Raw genomic sequence first — 18,651 nt, 5'->3', positions numbered from 1 at the left:
ACAGTTCTCTATCCCCTGGGTCCTCTCAGTCACACAGCCAGAGAGACGCAGAGAGACAGACAGCATGAGGCTCGGGTTGATACTCCTGCTAGCCGGGCTAGCTACTGTGTTTGCTGCAGAGGGTATGTATACCATTAAAAAACATATAATCTAGGTTGACTTGAAAATGTAGTGGTGACATTTTGGTTGAAGTTTGACTGAGTTGTTACTGGTGAAAGAGAACTCAAGAATTTCAAGATACAGCATTTGGAAACTCAGTTAGAGACAGTATATTGGAGTTGGTGGCAGTATTCCCAAACATTTTTGCTGTTCCATGGTCATTTATAAGTTACCTCTCTGTGCTGTCCTTGTGTGTCAGAGTCATGCATGGACCGCTGTGAGAATGGCTTCGACTCCAAGAAGAATTGCCAGTGTGACACCATGTGTCGGTACTACAAGAGCTGCTGCTCAGACTATGAGACCGCCTGTCGTATGAAAAGTAAGAAGAGAGAGTGTGTGTGTGTGTGTGTGTGTGTTTGTGTGTGTGTGTGTGTGTGCGTATATTGATTGTTACAAAAGCTACAGATTTCCCTTTTAACAACCTCTAAAGGTCATATTGAATAATGCACCACTGATTAACATGGTGATGAGTTGCATATGTTCAACATTCACATCATATTGTGCTTATAATTCATTGTGTGATTCATCTAATGTGACCTCTGTTTCCTTTAGCACGTGGGGACACCTTTGAATTTGCAGAGGATGATTATGGTCCAGTTGCCCCTACAACGCCCGTCTCCCCGACCAAACCTGAAGACCAGCTCCTCATGGGGCCAACGTAGGCAACCCACACACTTCAGAACACCCAATACCACCCCTACTCCTACCACAATTGCCACAAAGACAACCCCAGTCACAGAGCCAGCTAGAGGCGCAGCTCGAGGCCCACAGAGAGGCCAGGTCCCAGTGGTAGTCCCACTCTCGTAGGCAGCTAAAGCCACCAAAGCAGCATTAGCCACACATGCAGGTAGAGGCTCAGATAGAGGCCCACAGAGAGGCCAGGTCCCAGTGGAAGTCCCACTCCCGGAGACAGCTAAAGCCACAGACGCACCATCAGTCCCACAGGCACTCTCAATCCAACAGAAAATCTCAGTCTCCCAGAAAGCAACAGTAACAGAACCAGTCACAACAGAAGCTCCAGTCACAACAGCGGAAGTGGATACAACCACAGAGGAAGTGAAGACAACCACAGAGGAAGTGGAGACAACCACAGAGGAAGTGGTGACGGCCACCAAGGCTCCGGTAGTAGAACCAAATGCTGAGTCATGCAGCGGCAGGCCCTGGGACTCCCTCATGCAGCTCAAGAATGGCTCTGTCTACGCCTTCAGAGGTAAGGGACTTCATGGGTCTTACCCCATCACCTTCAGGGGTATGGGTCTTCATGGGTCTTACCCCATCACCTTCAGAGGTAAGGGTCTTCATGGGTCTTACCCTGTCACCTTCAGAGGTAAGGGTCTTCATGGGTCTTACTCCGTCACCTTCAGAGGTAAGGGTCTTCATGGGTCTTACCCCGTCACCTTCAGGGGTAAGGGTCTTCATGGGTCTTACCCCGTCACCTTCAGAGGTAAGGGTCTTCATGGGTCTTACCCCGTCACCTTCATAGGTAAGGGTCTTCATGGGTCTTACTCCGTCACCTTCAGAGGTAAGGGTCTTCATGGGTCTTACCCCGTCAGCTTCAGAGGTAAGGGTCTTCATGGGTCTTACCCCGTCACCTTCAGAGGTAAGGGTCTTACATTTACATTTACATTTACGTCATTTAGCAGACGCTCTTATCCAGAGCGACTTACAGTTAGTGAATACATATATATATATTTTTTTATACTGGCCCCCCGTGGGAATCGAACCCACAACCCTGGCGTTGCAAACGCCATGCTCTCTCAACTGAGCTACATCCCATCTTCATGGGTCTTACCCCGTCAGCTTCAGAGGTAAGGGTCTTCATGGGTCTTACCCCGTCACCTTTATAGGTGTGAAGGGAGTCATTGGGTCAGAGAAAAACACAAGGAGAGGTTCTGTTGATCTGTATCTCTATGTATGTGTTTGTTTTGGGTCCTCTCCTAGTGGAGTGGTTCTTTGAGCTGGATGAGTAGTCGGTGATGCCCGGCTACCCCAAACTGATCCAGGACATCTGGGGTATCAGAGGACCTATAGATGCTGCCTTCACACGTATCAACTGCCAGGGCAAGACATACCCACATGTTCAAGGTGGGATGAATACCCTGGCTAGAGAGGGTAGACTAAAGATGAAATGTTGGTAGGATGGTAGAAGGTTGGTAGATGGAAATGATATATCTAGCTGTTTGTATTTATTGTACATTTTATAAATGTAATACATTTGTTATAAATTGCCAACTTCACAGATATACATTACATTTATCCATTCCAAATACACTTTCAGTCAAAAGTTTGGACACACCTACTCATTCAAGGGTTTTTCTTTATGTTTACATTTTTTACATTGTAGAATAATAGTGAAGACATCAGAACCATGAAATAACACATATGGAATCATGTAGTAACCAAAAAGGTGTTAAACTAATTTTATATTTGAGATTCTTCAAATAGCCACCCTTTGCCTTGATGACAGCTTTGCACACTCTTGGCATTCTCTCAACCAGCTTCATGAGGTAGTCACCTGAAATGCATTTCAATTAACAGATGAGCCTTCTTAAAAGTTAATTTGTGGAATTTATGTATTTCGTAATGGGTTTGAGCCAATCAGTTGTGTTGTGACAAGGTAGGGGGGGTATACAGAAGATAGCCCTATTTGGTAAAAGACCAAGTCCATATTATCGCAAGAACAGCTCAAATAAGCAAAGTGAAATGACAGTCCATCATTACTTTAAGACAAGAAGGTCAGTCAATATGGAACATTTCAAGAACTTTGAAAGTTTCTTCAAGTGCAGTCGCAAAAACCATCAAGCGCTATGATGAAACTGGCTCTCATGAGGACCGCCACAGGAATGGAAGACCCAGAGTTACCTCTGCAGCAGAGAATAAGTTCATTAGAGTTACCAGCCTCAGAAATTGCAGCCCAAATAAATGCTTCACAGAGTTCAAGTAACAGACACATCTCAACATCAACTGTTCAGAGGAGACTGTGTGAATCAGGCCTTCATGGTCAAATTGCTGCAAAGAAACCACTACTAAAGGACACCAATAAGAAGAAGAGACCTGCTTGGGCCAAGAAACACGAGCAATGGACATTAGATCGGTGGAAATTTGTCCTTTGGTCTGGAGTCCAAATTTGAGATTATTGGTTCAAACCGCTGTGTCTTTGTGAGAACGGATGATCTCCACATGTGTAGTTCCCACCGTAAAGCATGGAGGAGTAGGTGTTATGGTGTGGGGCTGCTTTGCTGGTGACACTGTCTGTGATTTATTTAGAATTCAAGGCACACTTAACCAGCATGGCTACCACAGCATTCTGCAGTGATACGCCGTCCCTTCTGGTTTGGGTTTAGTGGGACTATCATTTGTTTTTCAACAGGACAATGACCCAACACACCTCCAGGCTGTGTAAGGGCTATTTCACCAAGAAGGAGAGTGATGGAGTGCTGCATCAGATGACCTGGCATCCATAATCCCCCGACCTCAACCCAATTAAGATGGTTTGGGATGAGTCAGACAGTAGAGTGAAGGAAAAGCAGCCAACAAGTGCTCAGCAAATGTGGGAACTCCTTCAAGACTGTTGGAAAAGCATTCCAGGTGAAGCTGGTTGAGAGAATGCCAAGAGTGTGCAAAGCTGTCATCAAGACAAAGGGTGGCTATTTGTTTAACACTTTTTTGGTTACTACATGATTCCATATGTGTTATTTCATAGTTTTGATGTCTTCACTATTATTCTACAATGTAAAAAATAGTAAAAATAAAGGAAAAACCTTGAATGAGTAGGTGTGTCCAAACATTTGACATGTACGGTATATCTTTTTTAAATTGCAAATCCTCCAACAGGGGAACAAGTACTGGCGGTTTGATGATGGTGTGCTGGAGGAGGACTATCCCAGGGATATCAATGTGGGCTTTGAGAAGATACCAGACGGCGTGAACGCAGCCTTCGCCATAGCAGCCCCTGGACACCACGCCAAAGAGAAGGTCTACTTCTTCAAAGGTCACACCAAATCTTAAATGAAGAACATTAGTTGATAACAAAAAAATAAAAATAACAAATAATTAAAGACCAGCAGTAAAATAACAGTAGCTAGGCAATATACAGGGGCTACCGGTACAGAGTCAATGTGCGGGGGCACAGGTTAGTCGAGGTAATGGAGGTAATATGTACATGTAGGTAGAGTTAAAGTGACTATGCATAGATAATATACAAAAGCTGAAGAACATAGGCACATCCAGGTACTTTCCGCAGGTGCTGGAGTTATAGGTAAATTCATGAAAAACAGAAAGGAAGACGCTGTACACTGCTGCTCATACTCCCAGGTGATATTTATTTATAACAACGTTTCAACCCTTAGGTCTTCATCAGGCATCCATATCCCAGGTGGGGGTGGAAGGTCATATATAGGGGCAGTACTCAGTGACATCACTTCCTGAAACAGGAGGTAAAAAATGTATAATATAGGTTCACAATATTAACATTCAATGTATCAAAATATATGATCATATACAGTGGGGGAAAAAAGTATTTAGTCAGCCACCAATTGTGCAAGTTCTCCCACTTAAAAAGATGAGAAAGGCCTGTAATTTTCATCATAGGTACACGTCAACTATGACAGACAAAATGAGAAAGAAAAATCCAGAATATCACATTGTAGGATTTTTAATGAATTTATTTGCAAATTATGGTGGAAAATAAGTATTTGGTCAATAACAAAAGTTTCTCAATACTTTGTTATATACCCTTTGTTGGCAATGACACAGGTCAAACGTTTTCTGTAAGTCTTCACAAGGTTTTCACACACTGTTGCTGGTATTTTGGCCCATTCCTCCATGCAGATCTCCTCTAGAGCAGTGATGTTTTGGGGCTGTCGCTGGGCAACACGGACTTTCAACTCCCTCCAAAGATTTTCTATGGGGTTGAGATCTGGAGACTGGCTAGGCCACTCCAGGACCTTGAAATGCTTCTTACGAAGCCACTCCTTCCTTGCCCGGGCGGTGTGTTTGGGATCATTGTCATGCTGAAAGACCCAGCCACGTTTCATCTTCAATGCCCTTGCTGATGGAAGGAGGTTTTCACTCAAAATCTCACGATACATGGCCCCATTCATTCTTTCCTTTACACGGATCAGTCGTCCTGGTCCCTTTGCAGAAAAACTGCCCCAAAGCATGATGTTTCCACCCCCAAGTTACAGGTCTGTGAGAGCCAGAAATCTTGCTTGTTTGTACGTGACCAAATACTTTTTTTCCACCATAATTTGCAAATAAATTCATAAAAAATCCTACAATGTGATTTTCTGGATTTTTTTTCCTCATTTTGTCTGTCATAGTTGACGTGTACCTATGATGAAAATTACAGGCCTCTCTCATCTTTTTAAGTGGGAGAACATGCACAATTGGTGGCTGACTAAATACTTTTTTTCCCCACTGTATATACCCCACTGTACAAGGAATGTGATCAATATTTACAGTAATATGCATACAATATTCATACAATGTTCAATTAGGATAAAAAAACACAATTTGGACATATTGAAACTATAAAAACGGTTTCAAGTTAGTCCGTGTAGCCATTTGATTAGCTGTTCAGGAGTCTTATGGCTTGGGGGTAGAAGCTGTTAAGAAGCCTTTTGGACCTAGACTTGGCGCTCCAGTACCGCTTGCCGTGTGGTAGCAGAGAGAACAGTCTATGACTAGGGTGGCTGGAGTCTTGACAATTTTTAGGGCCTTCCTCTGACACCGCCTGGTATAGAGGTCCTGGATGGCAGGAAGCTTGGCCCCAGTGATGTACTGGGCCGTACGCACTACCTTCTGTAGCGCCTTGTGGTCGGAGGCTGAGCAGTTGCCATACCAGGCAGTGATGCAACCAGTCAGGATGCTCTCGATGGGGCAGCTGTAGAACATCTTGAGGATCTGAGGACCTATGCCAAATCTTTTCAGTCTCCTGAGGGGGAATAGGTTTGTCGTGCCCTCTTCACGACTGTCTTGGTGTGTTTGGACCATGATAGTTTGTTGGTGATGTGGACACCAAGGAACTTGAAGCGCTCAACCTGCTCCACTACAGCCCAGTTGATGAGAATGCGAGCATGCTCGGTCCTCTTTTTCCTGTAGCCCACAATCATCTCCTTTGTCTTGATCACGTTGAGGGAGAGATTGTTATCCTAGCACCACACAGCCAGGTCTCTGACCTCCTCCCTATAGGCTGTCTCATCGTTGTCGGTGATCAGGCCTACCACTGTCGTCGGGAAACTTAATGATGGTGTTGGAGTGTCTGGCCATGCAGTCATGGGTGAACAGGGAGTACAAGAGGGGACTGAGCACGCACCCCTGAGGGGCCCCCGTGTTTAGGATCAGCATGGCAGATGTGTTGTTACCTACCCTTACCACCTGGGAGCGGCCCGCCAGGAAGTCCAGGATCCAGTTGCAGAGGGAGGTGTTTAGTCCCAGGGTCCTTAGCTTAGTGATGAGCTTTGAGGGCAATATGGTGTTGAACGCTGAGCTGTAGTCAATGAATAACATTCTCACGTAGGTGTTCCTTTTGTCCAGGTGGGAAAGGGCAGTGTGGAGTGCAATAGAGATTGCACATCTGTGGATCTGTTGGGGTGGTATGCAAATTGGAGTAGGTCTAGGGTTTCTGGGATAATGGTGTTGATGTGAGCCATGACCAGCCTTTCAAAGCCTTCATGACCAGCCTTCACGGCTACAGACGTGAGTGCTACGGGTCGGTAGTCATTTAAGCAGGTTACCTTAGTATTCTTGGGCACAGGGACTATGGTGGTCTGCTTGAAACATGTTGGTATTACAGACTCAGTCAGGGACAGGTTGAAAATGTCAGTGAAGACACTAGCTAGTTGGTCAGCACATGCTCGGAGTACATGTCCTGGTAATCCGTCTGGCCCTGCGGCCTTGTGAATGTTGACCTGTTTAAAGGTCTTACTCACATCAGCTATGGAGAGCGTGATCACACAGTCGTCCGGAACAGCTGATGCTCTCATGCATGCTTCAGTGTTGCTTGCCTCGAAGTGAGCATATAAGTAATTTAGCTCGTCTGGTAGGCTCGTGTCACTGGGCAGCTTGCAGCTGTGCTTCCCTTTGTAGTCTGTAAAAGCTTGCAAGCCCTGCCACATCTGACGAGCGTTGGAGCCGGTGTAGTATGATTCAATCTTAATCCTGTATTGACGCGTTGCCTGTTTGATTGTTCGTCGGAGGGCAAACAGGATTTCTTATAAGCGTCTGGGTTAGAGTCCCGCTCCTTGAAAGCGGCAGCTCTACCCTTTAGCTCAGTGCGTATGTTGCCTGTAATCCATGGCTTCTGGTTGGGGTATGTACATACGGTCACTGTGGGGACAACTTCATCGATGCACTTATTGATGAAGCCAGTGACTGATGTGGTGTACTCCTCAATGCCATCAGAAGAATCCCGGAACATATTCCAGTCTGTGCTAGCAAAACAGTCCTGTAGCTTAGCATTCGCGTCATCTGACCACTTCTTTATTGACCGAGTACCTGGTGCTTCCTGCTTTAGTTTTTGCTTGTAAGCAAGAATCAGGAGGATATAGTTATGGTCAGATTTGCCAAATGCAGGGCGAGGGAGAGCTTTGTACGCATCTCTGTGTGTGGAGTAAAGGTGGTCTAGAGTATTATTTTCCTTTGGTTGCACATTTAACATGCTGGTAGAAATGAGGTAAAAACGGATTTAAGTTTCCCTGCATTAAAGTCTCCGGCCACTAGGAGCGGTGCCTCTGGATGAGCGTTTTCCTGTTTGCTTAAGGCCTTGTACAGCTCATTGAGTGTGATCTTAGTGCCAGCATCGGTTTGTGGTGGTAAATAGACAGCTATCAAAAATATAGATGAAAACTCTCTTGGTAAATAGTGTGTCTACAGCTTATCATGAGATACTCTACCTCAGGCGAGCAAAACCTTGAGACTTCCTTAATATTAGATTTCGTGCACCAGCTGTTGTTTACAAATATACACAGACCGCCATCCCTTGTCTTACCGGAGGCAGCTGTTCTATCTTGCCGATGCAGCATATATCCCGCCAGCTGAATGTTATCCATGTCGTCGTTCAGCCACGACTCGGTGAAACATAAGATATTACAGTTTTTAATGTCCTATTGGTAGGATATCCGTGATCATAGTTCATCTATTTTGTTATCCAATGATTGTACATTGGCTAATTGGACTGATGGTAGAGGCAGATTACCCACTCGCCGTCGGATCCTTACTCATGCGAATGACGGGGATTTGGGCCTTGTCAGATGTCTGAAGAAAATCCTTAGTGTCCGACTCGTTAAAGAAAAAATCTTTGTCCAGTAAGAGGTGAGTAATCGCTGTCCTGATATCCAGTAGTTCTTTTCGGTCATAAGGGACAGTGGCAGAAATATTATGTACAAAATAAGTAACAATTAACGCGAAAAAACACACACAATAGCAAAATTGGTTAGGAGCCAGTAAAACGGCAGCCATCTCCTCCGGCGCCATTCTAATCTGTTTTGTTAACAGACCAGTTGTTTGTCTGTGTTCCCAGGTGACCAGTACTACCAGTATGAGTTCAAGCACCAGCCATCACATGAGGAGTGTATCAAGACATCAGCTGGGTCTCCCTCTGCTCTGTTCACAGCCTACACTGACATCTACCACAACAACTGGGAGGAACTCTTCAACATGCTCTTCAGAGGCAGTAAGAGGCTGTAGCTCTTTCTCAATGATATTTTCTTGTGTCCTCTTTCCATTCCTCCTTCTCAAAACGCATTGGAGAAGAAGATCCAATTCTCTTACCTGCGGACCTTCTCATCCAATGCATATTGAAGAGGTGAAGAAAGAGGATATAAGGAATCATTAATGGCACAATGTTTACTTTAAGAAAATGGTTGCTTAACAAACAAGAATAGTTTTAAAGCTAGGCCCCACCATCTAATCCTACACAGTGGCGGCTGGCCGATAGAGGGCGCTAGCGCGCGCCGCCTTAAATAAAATTATTTTAAAAAATAAAAAATAAAAATAATAATAATAATAATAAAAACATCAGTATGTCAATATTTGTGTGTTTGAAATATGGAATGCACACAGTAATATGTGTAAGATATGATAGAAAATCATATTCGCAACCTTTCCTCTGCCTGTCAAACGCCTCGTCAGCTCTGGGCGATACAGAAAGTGCCCCGAGGAGGCGGGTCTCACGTAGCGTTAAGCCAATTGCTAATTTAAGATATGAATGTATGACATAAAATGTAGTCAATAAGCGATCTTAAATCGAATCCAAGGAGGCGATTATTTTACTCCCAAGCTCGCCCCTGATAAAATAAGGACCGGGGTCCAGTGACGCCATTTTACTAGACAACAATGGCACGCATAAGCGTTACTCCTCAAGACCCAACCCTAACTTCGGTGAAATCTCTCCTCCAAGATCCGTTTGAGAGGAGAACTTTGTCAGAGAAATTCGGGTGAAAGAGCTGGGCCCAGATCAACCTGACCTCTCAATCAGACAGCAGGCTAGCGAGAAAGGGAAGCAGTATATGCGCGGCTTCTCCCGTAGCTGGTACACCAGGAAGGCTTGGCTAGCTGGGTGCACTGATGCTAATGCTTTATTTTGCTTTCCGTGCTTGCTTTTTAAACAGCGGGGTCAGATTCAGCATGGACAGGTACCGGAGTGAGGGATATGAAGCACCTGTCAGAGAAGGTAAAGAAACATGAGAACACCAGGGCACACATGGACAACTCTGTAAAGCTAGCTGTATTAGGAAGGGTGAACATTGCTACGCAGCTGGATGACGGCCACAGGATTGCGGTGAGGAAACACAATGAGGAGGTGGATAAAAACAGGCACATTCTATCCAAAATTATCGATTGTGTGAAGTTCTGTGGGGCTTTTGGAGTTGGCCTTGCGTGGGCACGAGGAGACTGACTCCTCAGGCAACACCCCGGCATTTTCCGGGGCTTAGTGGATTTTGTTGCCTCCCTCGACAGTGTGCTGGAGGAGCACCTGAAGACAGCTACCGTTTTTAAGGGCACGTCAAAGACGATACAGAACGAGCTGTTGGACTGTATGCTGTCAATGCTTAAGGATTACATCCTGGAGGAAGTAAAGAGTGCTGATTTTATCGCCATTCAAGCTGACGGAGACGACTGACGTTTCCACCCACTGCCAGTTGGTGCTTGTGTGAGTGATTATCATAGAGCCGTCACAATTATATTTGTTTTAGTATTTTAAAAGGAAAGAGAAGACACAATCAGACGTTGATAATAATGCAGGAAAGTACTACACAGTTTGTAATAATTATTCAGGTGTCCACCAGGTCAATTTCTAGAAGAGGCCTAGTTGTTATTGAATATTAACTTTATTGCTAAGTGAACAGCAGAACAAAATTATGTTGCATCCCTCTCACAAATGTAATAGAAAAAAGGCTTTAAAACGTAATAACATCAGTTAATTATGTACATCACAGGTTAAAAGCAGTTACTAGACATAGTTTGTGTGTATATACACACTGTCTGTCTGTCTGTCTGTCTGTCTGTCTGTCTATATATATATATATAAGTCACTGGTTGTGTGTTGAGGGGGAATTACAGTGAGTTAAGAAGTCTGATTGCAAGTTATCAAATTAAACTTTATTTTTGGACCCAGGGCCTCAATTCCCTCTTTGTGTGGGGACAGCGCATCTGACGAGCAGCAACAGCCCATCAAGCGACGGAGGATGCTGGGACCCGGGAGAACAACAGAGGTTGGCTATAGAGGGGTAAGTTGTGATGTAATTGTCAGTGTTTCCCACCTAGAACTTTTTTCAGGCCTGGTAGTATGTAGCCAAAACCCTGAAACAATCAGCACCTTGGTAATCATATACTTGAGTTGGACATAGGCATGTGTCAGTCAGGATCACTTGCATCAAAATAGCTTAATTGCAAATTAAAGCTGATGATGTATCTTTTACAGGTATGTGATACCATCCTGAGTCATGCCAAAGAGAGGTTCTCCTTCACCCAGCACCTCATCAGCGCAACACTATTGCACGGAGAGTTGTTCCCACAACACAGTGTGAAGTTCCCCGATACAGCGCTTGAAACAACCGTGGAGGCGTACCCCATGTTGAACAAGGCCAAGCTCAAAACCAAACTGTCCCTCATCTATGAGAACAGTGAGTTCAAGGCTTGTAGTGGTGCAGTGCCCCTGTACCAGTTCTTCATGGAGAACAACCTTCAGAGCACTTTCACAGAGACTGCCAGCCTCCTCAAGATCCTCATCACCACACCCATGACAACTGCTGAGTCAGAAAGGTGCTTCTCTACACTGAAAAGGATCAAGACCTTCCTGAGAAACAGCATGACACAGGATCGCCTGAACGCTCTGGCCATGCTCTCCATGGAGAAGAAACTTGTCAGGGACATTCCTGACTTTAATCAAAGGGTCATTGAGAGGTTTGCCACTCAGAAGGACAGACGGGCAAAATTCCTGTACAAATAAGATGACAGACACACACACACAGAGCAGCTCTGGCCGCATGTTTCTTTGTATATAGTTGACCTTAGCATAAAAAATCCAGTTATATATGGTACTCTAGAAAGTCTTAATAGTGTCTTTGCTAATATTACTGTATATATGTTGTTTTGTATCAATTAATTGTTGCAGTTCTGGAGCACATTAACAATTAGTCACATTTAGTATGATCATAAAATACTGTATGCTATTCTTCCAGTCAAAGGTTTGAGTTCATCCACTTGATATCCATTTCTATATTATACATCCTTTCATACAGTGTAAGATTTCCTATAAACTTTATAATAATTTCATTGTTATTGTCCACTTTCCACTCTGTTCTGACAGCATGCCTGTTGCGTTGCCTGTTTACTACCAATGGTGAAAAGTTCACTTTAAATGCAAATGAAAGGCTTGGGTTTGTGTAATATGTTTTTGTGTAAGAATGCCTCAACTTTTTAATATTGGCATTAAATAATTACTGAATGTTTCACTGAGCACTGCTGTCCTGCAGTTTGTGTTAAAATATATCGCGATGGTTACAGGAAAAAAGATGGCACAGCCCCACCGAGAATATTTTTCACACCAGCCGCCACTGATCCTACATCTCATCTGTCGTTCTCTCTCCCGCAGTCCCCAACCACCATGGTGGGCATCGGTTCATCAACAAGGACTGGATCGGCATCAAGGCCCCAGTGGACGCTGTTATGACAGGCAGACTCTACATCACCCCCAGGCCACTGGCCGCACCCCTGTCCCCACCTTTACCCCCTTTACGGGACCGCAACGACGGGAGGCGCCAGCCATGGGACCAACAGTGGGGGCAGTATCGCAAACAGTATGGCCAACAGGATCAGCAAAATGGACAGCAATATGGACAACAATATTTACATTTACATTTACGTCATTTAGCAGACGCTCTTATCCAGAGCGACTTACAAATTGGTGCATTCACCTTATAGCCAGTGGGATAACCACTTTACAATGTTTTTTTTTTTTGGGGGGGGTGTGGGTTGGGGTAAGGGAGGGGTAGAAGGATTACTTTATCCTATCCCAGGTATTCCTTAAAGAGGTGGGGTTTCAAATGTCTCCGGAAGGTGGCGTCGTGAGGGAGCTTGTTCCACCATTGGGGTGCCAGAGCAGCGAACAGTTTTGACTGGGCTGAAAGGGAACTATGCTTCCGCAGAGGAAGGGGAGCCAGCAGGCCAGAGGTGGATGAACGCAATGCCCTCGTTTGGGTGTAGGGACTGATCAGAGCCTGAAGGTACGGAGGTGCCGTTCCCCTCACAGCTCCATAGGCAAGCACCATGGTCTTGTAACAGATGCGAGCTTCAACTGGAAGCCAGTGGAGTGTGCGGAGGAGGGGGGTGACGTGAGAGAACTTGGGAAGGTTGAACACCAGACGGGCTGCGGCATTCTGGATGAGTTGTAGGGGTTTAATGGCACAGGCAGGGAGCCCAGCCAACAGCGAGTTGCAGTAATCCAGACGGGAGATGACAAGTGCCTGGATTAGGACCTGTGCCGCTTCCTGTGTAAGGCAGGGTCGTACTCTCCGAATGTTGTAGAGCATGAACCTACAGGATCGGGTCACCGCCTTGATGTTAGCGGAGAACGACAGGGTGTTGTCCAGGGTCACGCCAAGGCTCTTCGCACTCTGGGAGGAGGACACAACAGAGTTGTCAACCGTGATGGCGAGATCATGGAACAGGCAGTCCTTCCCCGGGAGGAAGAGCAGCTCCGTCTTGCCAAGGTTCAGCTTGAGGTGGTGATCCGTCATCCATACTGATATGTCTGCCAGACATGCAGAGATGCGATTCGCCACCTGGTTGTCAGAAGGGGGAAAGGAGAAGATTAGTTGTGTGTCGTCAGCGTAGCAATGATAGGAGAGGCCATGTGAGGATATGACAGAGCCAAGTGACTTGGTGTATAGCGAGAATAGGAGAGGGCCTAGAACTGAGCCCTGGGGGACACCAGTGGTGAGAGCACGTGGTGCGGAGACAGCTTCTCGCCACGCCACTTGGTAGGAGCGACCAGTCAGGTAGGGACGCAATCCAAGAGTGAGCCGCGCCGGAGATGCCCAGCTCGGAGAGGGTGGAGAGGAGGATCTGATGGTTCACAGTATCAAAGGCAGCAGACAGGTCTAGAAGGACAAGAGCAGAGGAGAGAGAGTTAGCTTTAGCAGTGCGGAGAGCCTCCGTGACACAGAGAAGAGCAGTCTCAGTTGAATGACCAGTCCTGAAACCTGACTGGTTTGGATCAAGAAGGTCATTCTGAGAGAGATAGCAAGAGAGTTGGCTAAAGACGGCACGCTCAATAGTTTTGGAGAGAAAAGAAAGAAGGGATACTGGTCTGTAGTTGTTGACATCAGAGGGATCGAGTGTTGGTTTTCTGAGAAGGGGTGCAACTCTCGCTCTCTTGAAGACGGAAGGGACATAGCCAGCGGTCAAGGATGAGTTGATCAGCGAGGTGAGGTAGGGGAGAAGGTCACTGGAGATGGTCTGGAGAAGAGAGGAGGGGATAGGGTCAAGCGGGCAGGTTGTTGGGCGGCCTGCAGTCACAAGTCGCAAGATTTTATCTGGAGAGAGAGGGGAGAAAGAAGTCAAAGCATAGGGTAGGGCAGTGTGAGCAGGACCAGCAGTGTCATTTGACTTAACAAACGAGGATCGGATGTCGTCAACCTTCTTTTTCAAAGTGGTTGACGAAGTCATCCACAGAGAGGGAGGAGGGGGGGATTCAGCAGGGAGGAGAATGTGGCAAAGAGCTTCCTAGGGTTAGAGGCAGATGCTTGGAATTTAGCGTGGTAGAAAGTGGCCTTAGCAGCAGAAACAGATGAAGAAAATGTAGAGAGGAGGGAGTGAAAAGATGCCAGGTCCGCAGGGAGTCTAGTTTTCTTCCATTTCCGCTCAGCTGCCCGGAGCTCTGTTCTGTGAGCTCGCAATGAGTCATCAAGCCACGGAGCTGGAGGGGAGGACCGAGCCGGCCGGGAGGATAGGGGACATAGAGAGTCAAAGGATGCAGAAAGGGAGGAGAGGAGGGTTGAGGAGGCAGAATCAGGAGATTGGAGGGAGAAGGATGAGCAGAGGGAAGAGATGATAGGATGGAAGAGGAGAGAGTAGCGGGAGAGAGAGAGCGAAGGTTGCGACGGCGCATTACCATCTGTGTAGGGGCAGAGTGAGTAGTGTTGGAGGAGAGCGAGAGAGAAAAGGATACAAAGTAGTGGTCGGAGACATGGAGGGGAGTTGCAGTGAGATTAGTAGAAGAACAGCATCTAATAAAGATGAGGTCAAGCGTATTGCCTGCCTTGTGAGTAGGGGGGGACGGTGAGAGGGTGAGGTCAAAAGAGGAGAGGAGTGGAAAGAAGGAGGCAGAGAGAAATGAGTCAAATGTTGACGTAGGGAGGTTGAAATCCCCCAGAACTGTGAGAGGTGAGCCATCCTCAGGAAAGGAACTTATCAAGGCGTCAAGCTCATTGATGAACTCTCCAAGGGAACCTGGAGGGCGATAGATGACAAGGATATTAAGCTTAAATGGGCTAGTGACTGTGACAGCATGGAATTCAAATGAGGAGATAGACAGATGGGTTAGGGGGAAAAATTGAGAATGTCCACTTGGGAGAGATGAGGATTCCTGTGCCACCACCCCGCTGACCAGATGCTCTCGGGGTATGCGAGAACACATGGTCAGACGAGGAGAGAGCAGTAGGAGTAGCAGTGTTTTCAGTGGTAATCCATGTTTCCGTCAGCGCCAAGAAGTCGAGGGACTGGAGGGTAGCATAGGCTGGGATGAAGTCTGCCTTGTTGGCAGCAGAACGGCAGTTCCAGAGGCTGCCTGAGACCTGGAACTCCAGGTGGGTGGTGCGTGCAGGGACCACCAGGTTAGAGAGGCAGCAGCCACGCGGTGTGAGGCGTTTGTGTAGCCTGTGCGGAGAGGAGAGAACAGGGATAGGCAGAGGCATAGTTGACAGGCTGCAGCAAATGGCTACAATAATGCAGAGGAGATCGGAATGAAATGAACTAAACATCTGGGAAAGGAGAGAGCGGGGCCTCCCTCAGCACAACTCCCAAATATAACTCTCCCAACTTCCACCTCAGAAACTATAATTGTTGTAAACTACAGCGGTTCAATGTTTCTAGGAATAGACTAACTCAGTTTATTCAGCTAGCTAACTAGGTGCAGTATTATTCCGTGAAAATCGTCCGGGCATCAAGTCATATGACGCCACAGCCAGCTAGCATGCCGGACTCCAGCAACACGGTTTAGCGCCAATACTCTGCCACAACAAACCACCAGTGTATCAACACGCAAGCAGATCGTTCGTGTCCGTGTCTAACGTTGTGGGTTAGTCCCGACAGCTTGAGCGAGTCCGTCGTCAACTTATTCAGCCAGTTAGTTAGCTAGAATAGTTAGCAAACTAGCTAGCCATTGCTTTCAGACAAAGAAGAACCCCTCCTTTCACGGCACGAACACACAGAGAGAGCCAAACTAACGTTAACTAGTCACCCATGTCCCAAATTCCTTGAACGACTCGGGCTATCAATATGTAAAAAACAAAACACAAATGTAGGTTATGACTTACCCCTAGCAGCTACTGTTAGCTAGCCAAGTGCAAAGCTAGCCACTATGGACAACAAGGGCAACAAAATGGACAGCAGTGGGACCAGCAGTGGGGCCGACGCAGAAATAGACACCAGTCTTACTGGGGTGCCGGGACGGAAATGGCTATGGGGCAGGCGTTCGCAGAGAAGTGGATGGATATGGAGAAAGGATTCGCTGAGAGGGAGATGGATCTCGGTCGGAATCTGGCGGAGACGGGGATGGCTATAGAGGGGATGTTTGGAGGGTGGGACATGCGCCGGACGGATGCTAGGGACGAAGACAGAGACAGAGATAGAAGGAGGGATGACCAGGATAGGAGGAGGGACGAACAGGACAGGAGAAGAGATGGATACAACTATAACTCCAGATTCAACGCTGACGAAAGTGCCTACTGGGAGTTTGTCAACAAAGGCCAACCAGTGCAGAGCGTCTACTTCTTCAAGGGAGGTCAGGAAGGACACTTTATTGTGCTTTTGCATTTTGCTTTTTAACCTAGCCCCCCATTAAACACACACACACCCTAAGGGCACAGAACAACTTGAAATCCACCAGATATATTCTCTGTAATTGTTTTCCAGATAAATACTACAGAGTGGATCTGAAGACCAAGAAAGTGGACCCAGCCAGCCCTCCTTACCCCAGGTCCATCGGCAAGTACTGGCTGGGCTGCCCTGAAAAACACCTGGGGGCAGAGAAGAAATAGTTTCACAACTGGATAAAGAAACATATGCAGTATGTAAAGCATGTACATCAAAGACTCAAATAGACAGTAATTTGAAGCTAGATAATTTGAACAATCACTTCACAAAAATGTTCTGATGTGAGGACATTTCTGTTTGTACCTGGAATGCTTATATTTACATTTACATTTACGTCATTTAGCAGACGCTCTTATCCAGAGCGACTTACAAATTGGTGCATTCACCTTATAGCCAGTGGGATAACCACTTTACAATATGTTTTTTTTTTTCTTTCTTTGGGGTGGGGTAAGGGGGGTAGAAGGATTACTTTATCCTATCCCAGGTATTCCTTAAAGAGGTGGGGTTTCAAGTGTCTCCGGAAGGTGGTGAGTGACTCCGCTGTCCTGGCGTCGTGAGGGAGCTTGTTCCACCATTGGGGTGCCAGAGCAGCGAAAAGTTTTGACTGGGCTGAGCGGGAACTGTGCTTCCGCAGAGGTAGGGGGGCCAGCAGGCCAGAGGTGGATGAACGCAATGCCCTCGTTTGGGTGTAGGGACAGATGAGAGCCTGAAGGTACGGAGGTGCCGTTCCCCTCACAGCTCTGTAGGCAAGCACCATGGTCTTGTAGCAGATGCAAGCTTCAACTGGAAGCCAGTGGAGTGTGCGGAGGAGCGGGGTGACGTGAGAGAACTTGGGAAGGTTGAACACCAGACGGGCTGCGGCATTCTGGATGAGTTGTAGGGGTTTAATGGCACAGGCAGGGAGCCCAGCCAACAGCGAGTTGCAGTAATCCAGACGGGAGATGACAAGTGCCTGGATTAGGACCTGTGCCGCTTCCTGTGTAAGGCAGGGTCGTACTCTCCGAATATTGTAGAGCATGAACCTACAGGATCGGGTCACCGCCTTGATGTTAGCGGAGAACGACAGGGTGTTGTCCAGGATCACACCAAGGCTCTTTGCACTCTGGGAGGAGGACACAACGGAGTTGTCAACCGTGATGGCGAGATCATGGAACGGGCAGTCCTTCCCCGGGAGGAAGAGCAGCTCCGTCTTGCCGAGGTTCAGCTTGAGGTGGTGATCCGTCATCCACACTGATATGTCTGCCAGACATGCAGAGATGCGATTCGCCACCTGGTTATCAGAAGGGGGAAAGGAGAAGATTTGTTGTGTGTCGTCTGCGTAGCAATGATAGGAGAGGCCATGTGAGGATATGACAGAGCCAAGTGACTTGGTGTATAGCGAGAATAGGAGAGGGCCTAGGAACTGAGCCCTGGGGGACACCAGTGGTGAGAGCACGTGGTGCGGAGACAGATTCGCCACGCCACTTGGTAGGAGCGACCGGTCAGGTAGGACGCAATCCAAGAGTGAGCAGCGCCGGAGATGCCCAACTCGGAGAGGGTGGAGAGGAGGATCTGATGGTTCACAGTATCAAAGGCAGCAGACAGGTCTAGAAGGACAAGAGCAGAGGAGAGAGAGTTAGCTTTAGCAGTGCGGACAGCCTCCGTGACACAGAGAAGTGCAGTCTCAGTTGAATGACCAGTCTTGAAACCTGACTGGTTTGGATCAAGAAGGTCATTCTGAGAGAGATAGCAAGAGAGTTGGCTAAAGACGGCACGCTCAAGAGTTTTGGAGAGAAAAGAAAGAAGGGATACTGGTCTGTAGTTGTTGACATCGGAGGGATCAAGTGTAGGTTTTTTGAGAAGGGGTGCAACTCTCGCTCTCTTGAAGACGGAAGGGACATAGCCAGCGGTCAA

At 46.9% G+C, this 18,651-nt stretch overlaps 1 protein-coding gene across 1 annotated transcript; it reads left to right on the top strand.

The window, feature by feature from the left end:
• Positions 1 to 11: 11 nt before the first annotated feature.
• Positions 12 to 17,144, top strand: LOC121568165 (vitronectin-like). The gene is given in 12 exon segments (XM_045216837.1): positions 12 to 122; positions 359 to 478; positions 712 to 817; positions 883 to 922; positions 967 to 1,369; positions 2,101 to 2,237; positions 2,306 to 2,308; positions 3,994 to 4,150; positions 8,681 to 8,833; positions 12,257 to 12,573; positions 16,228 to 16,666; positions 16,798 to 17,144. Coding segments are annotated over 12 exon segments (2,058 nt in total). The 5' UTR covers positions 12 to 64; the 3' UTR covers positions 16,923 to 17,144.
• Positions 17,145 to 18,651: the final 1,507 nt, after the last annotated feature.

This window comes from Coregonus clupeaformis, chromosome 6 (genome assembly GCF_020615455.1).
Source record: "Coregonus clupeaformis isolate EN_2021a chromosome 6, ASM2061545v1, whole genome shotgun sequence".
Lineage (NCBI taxonomy): Eukaryota > Metazoa > Chordata > Actinopteri > Salmoniformes > Salmonidae > Coregonus > Coregonus clupeaformis.
The sequence above is the reverse complement of the archived record's forward strand: the minus strand, read 5'-3'. Positions and strand labels throughout refer to the sequence as shown.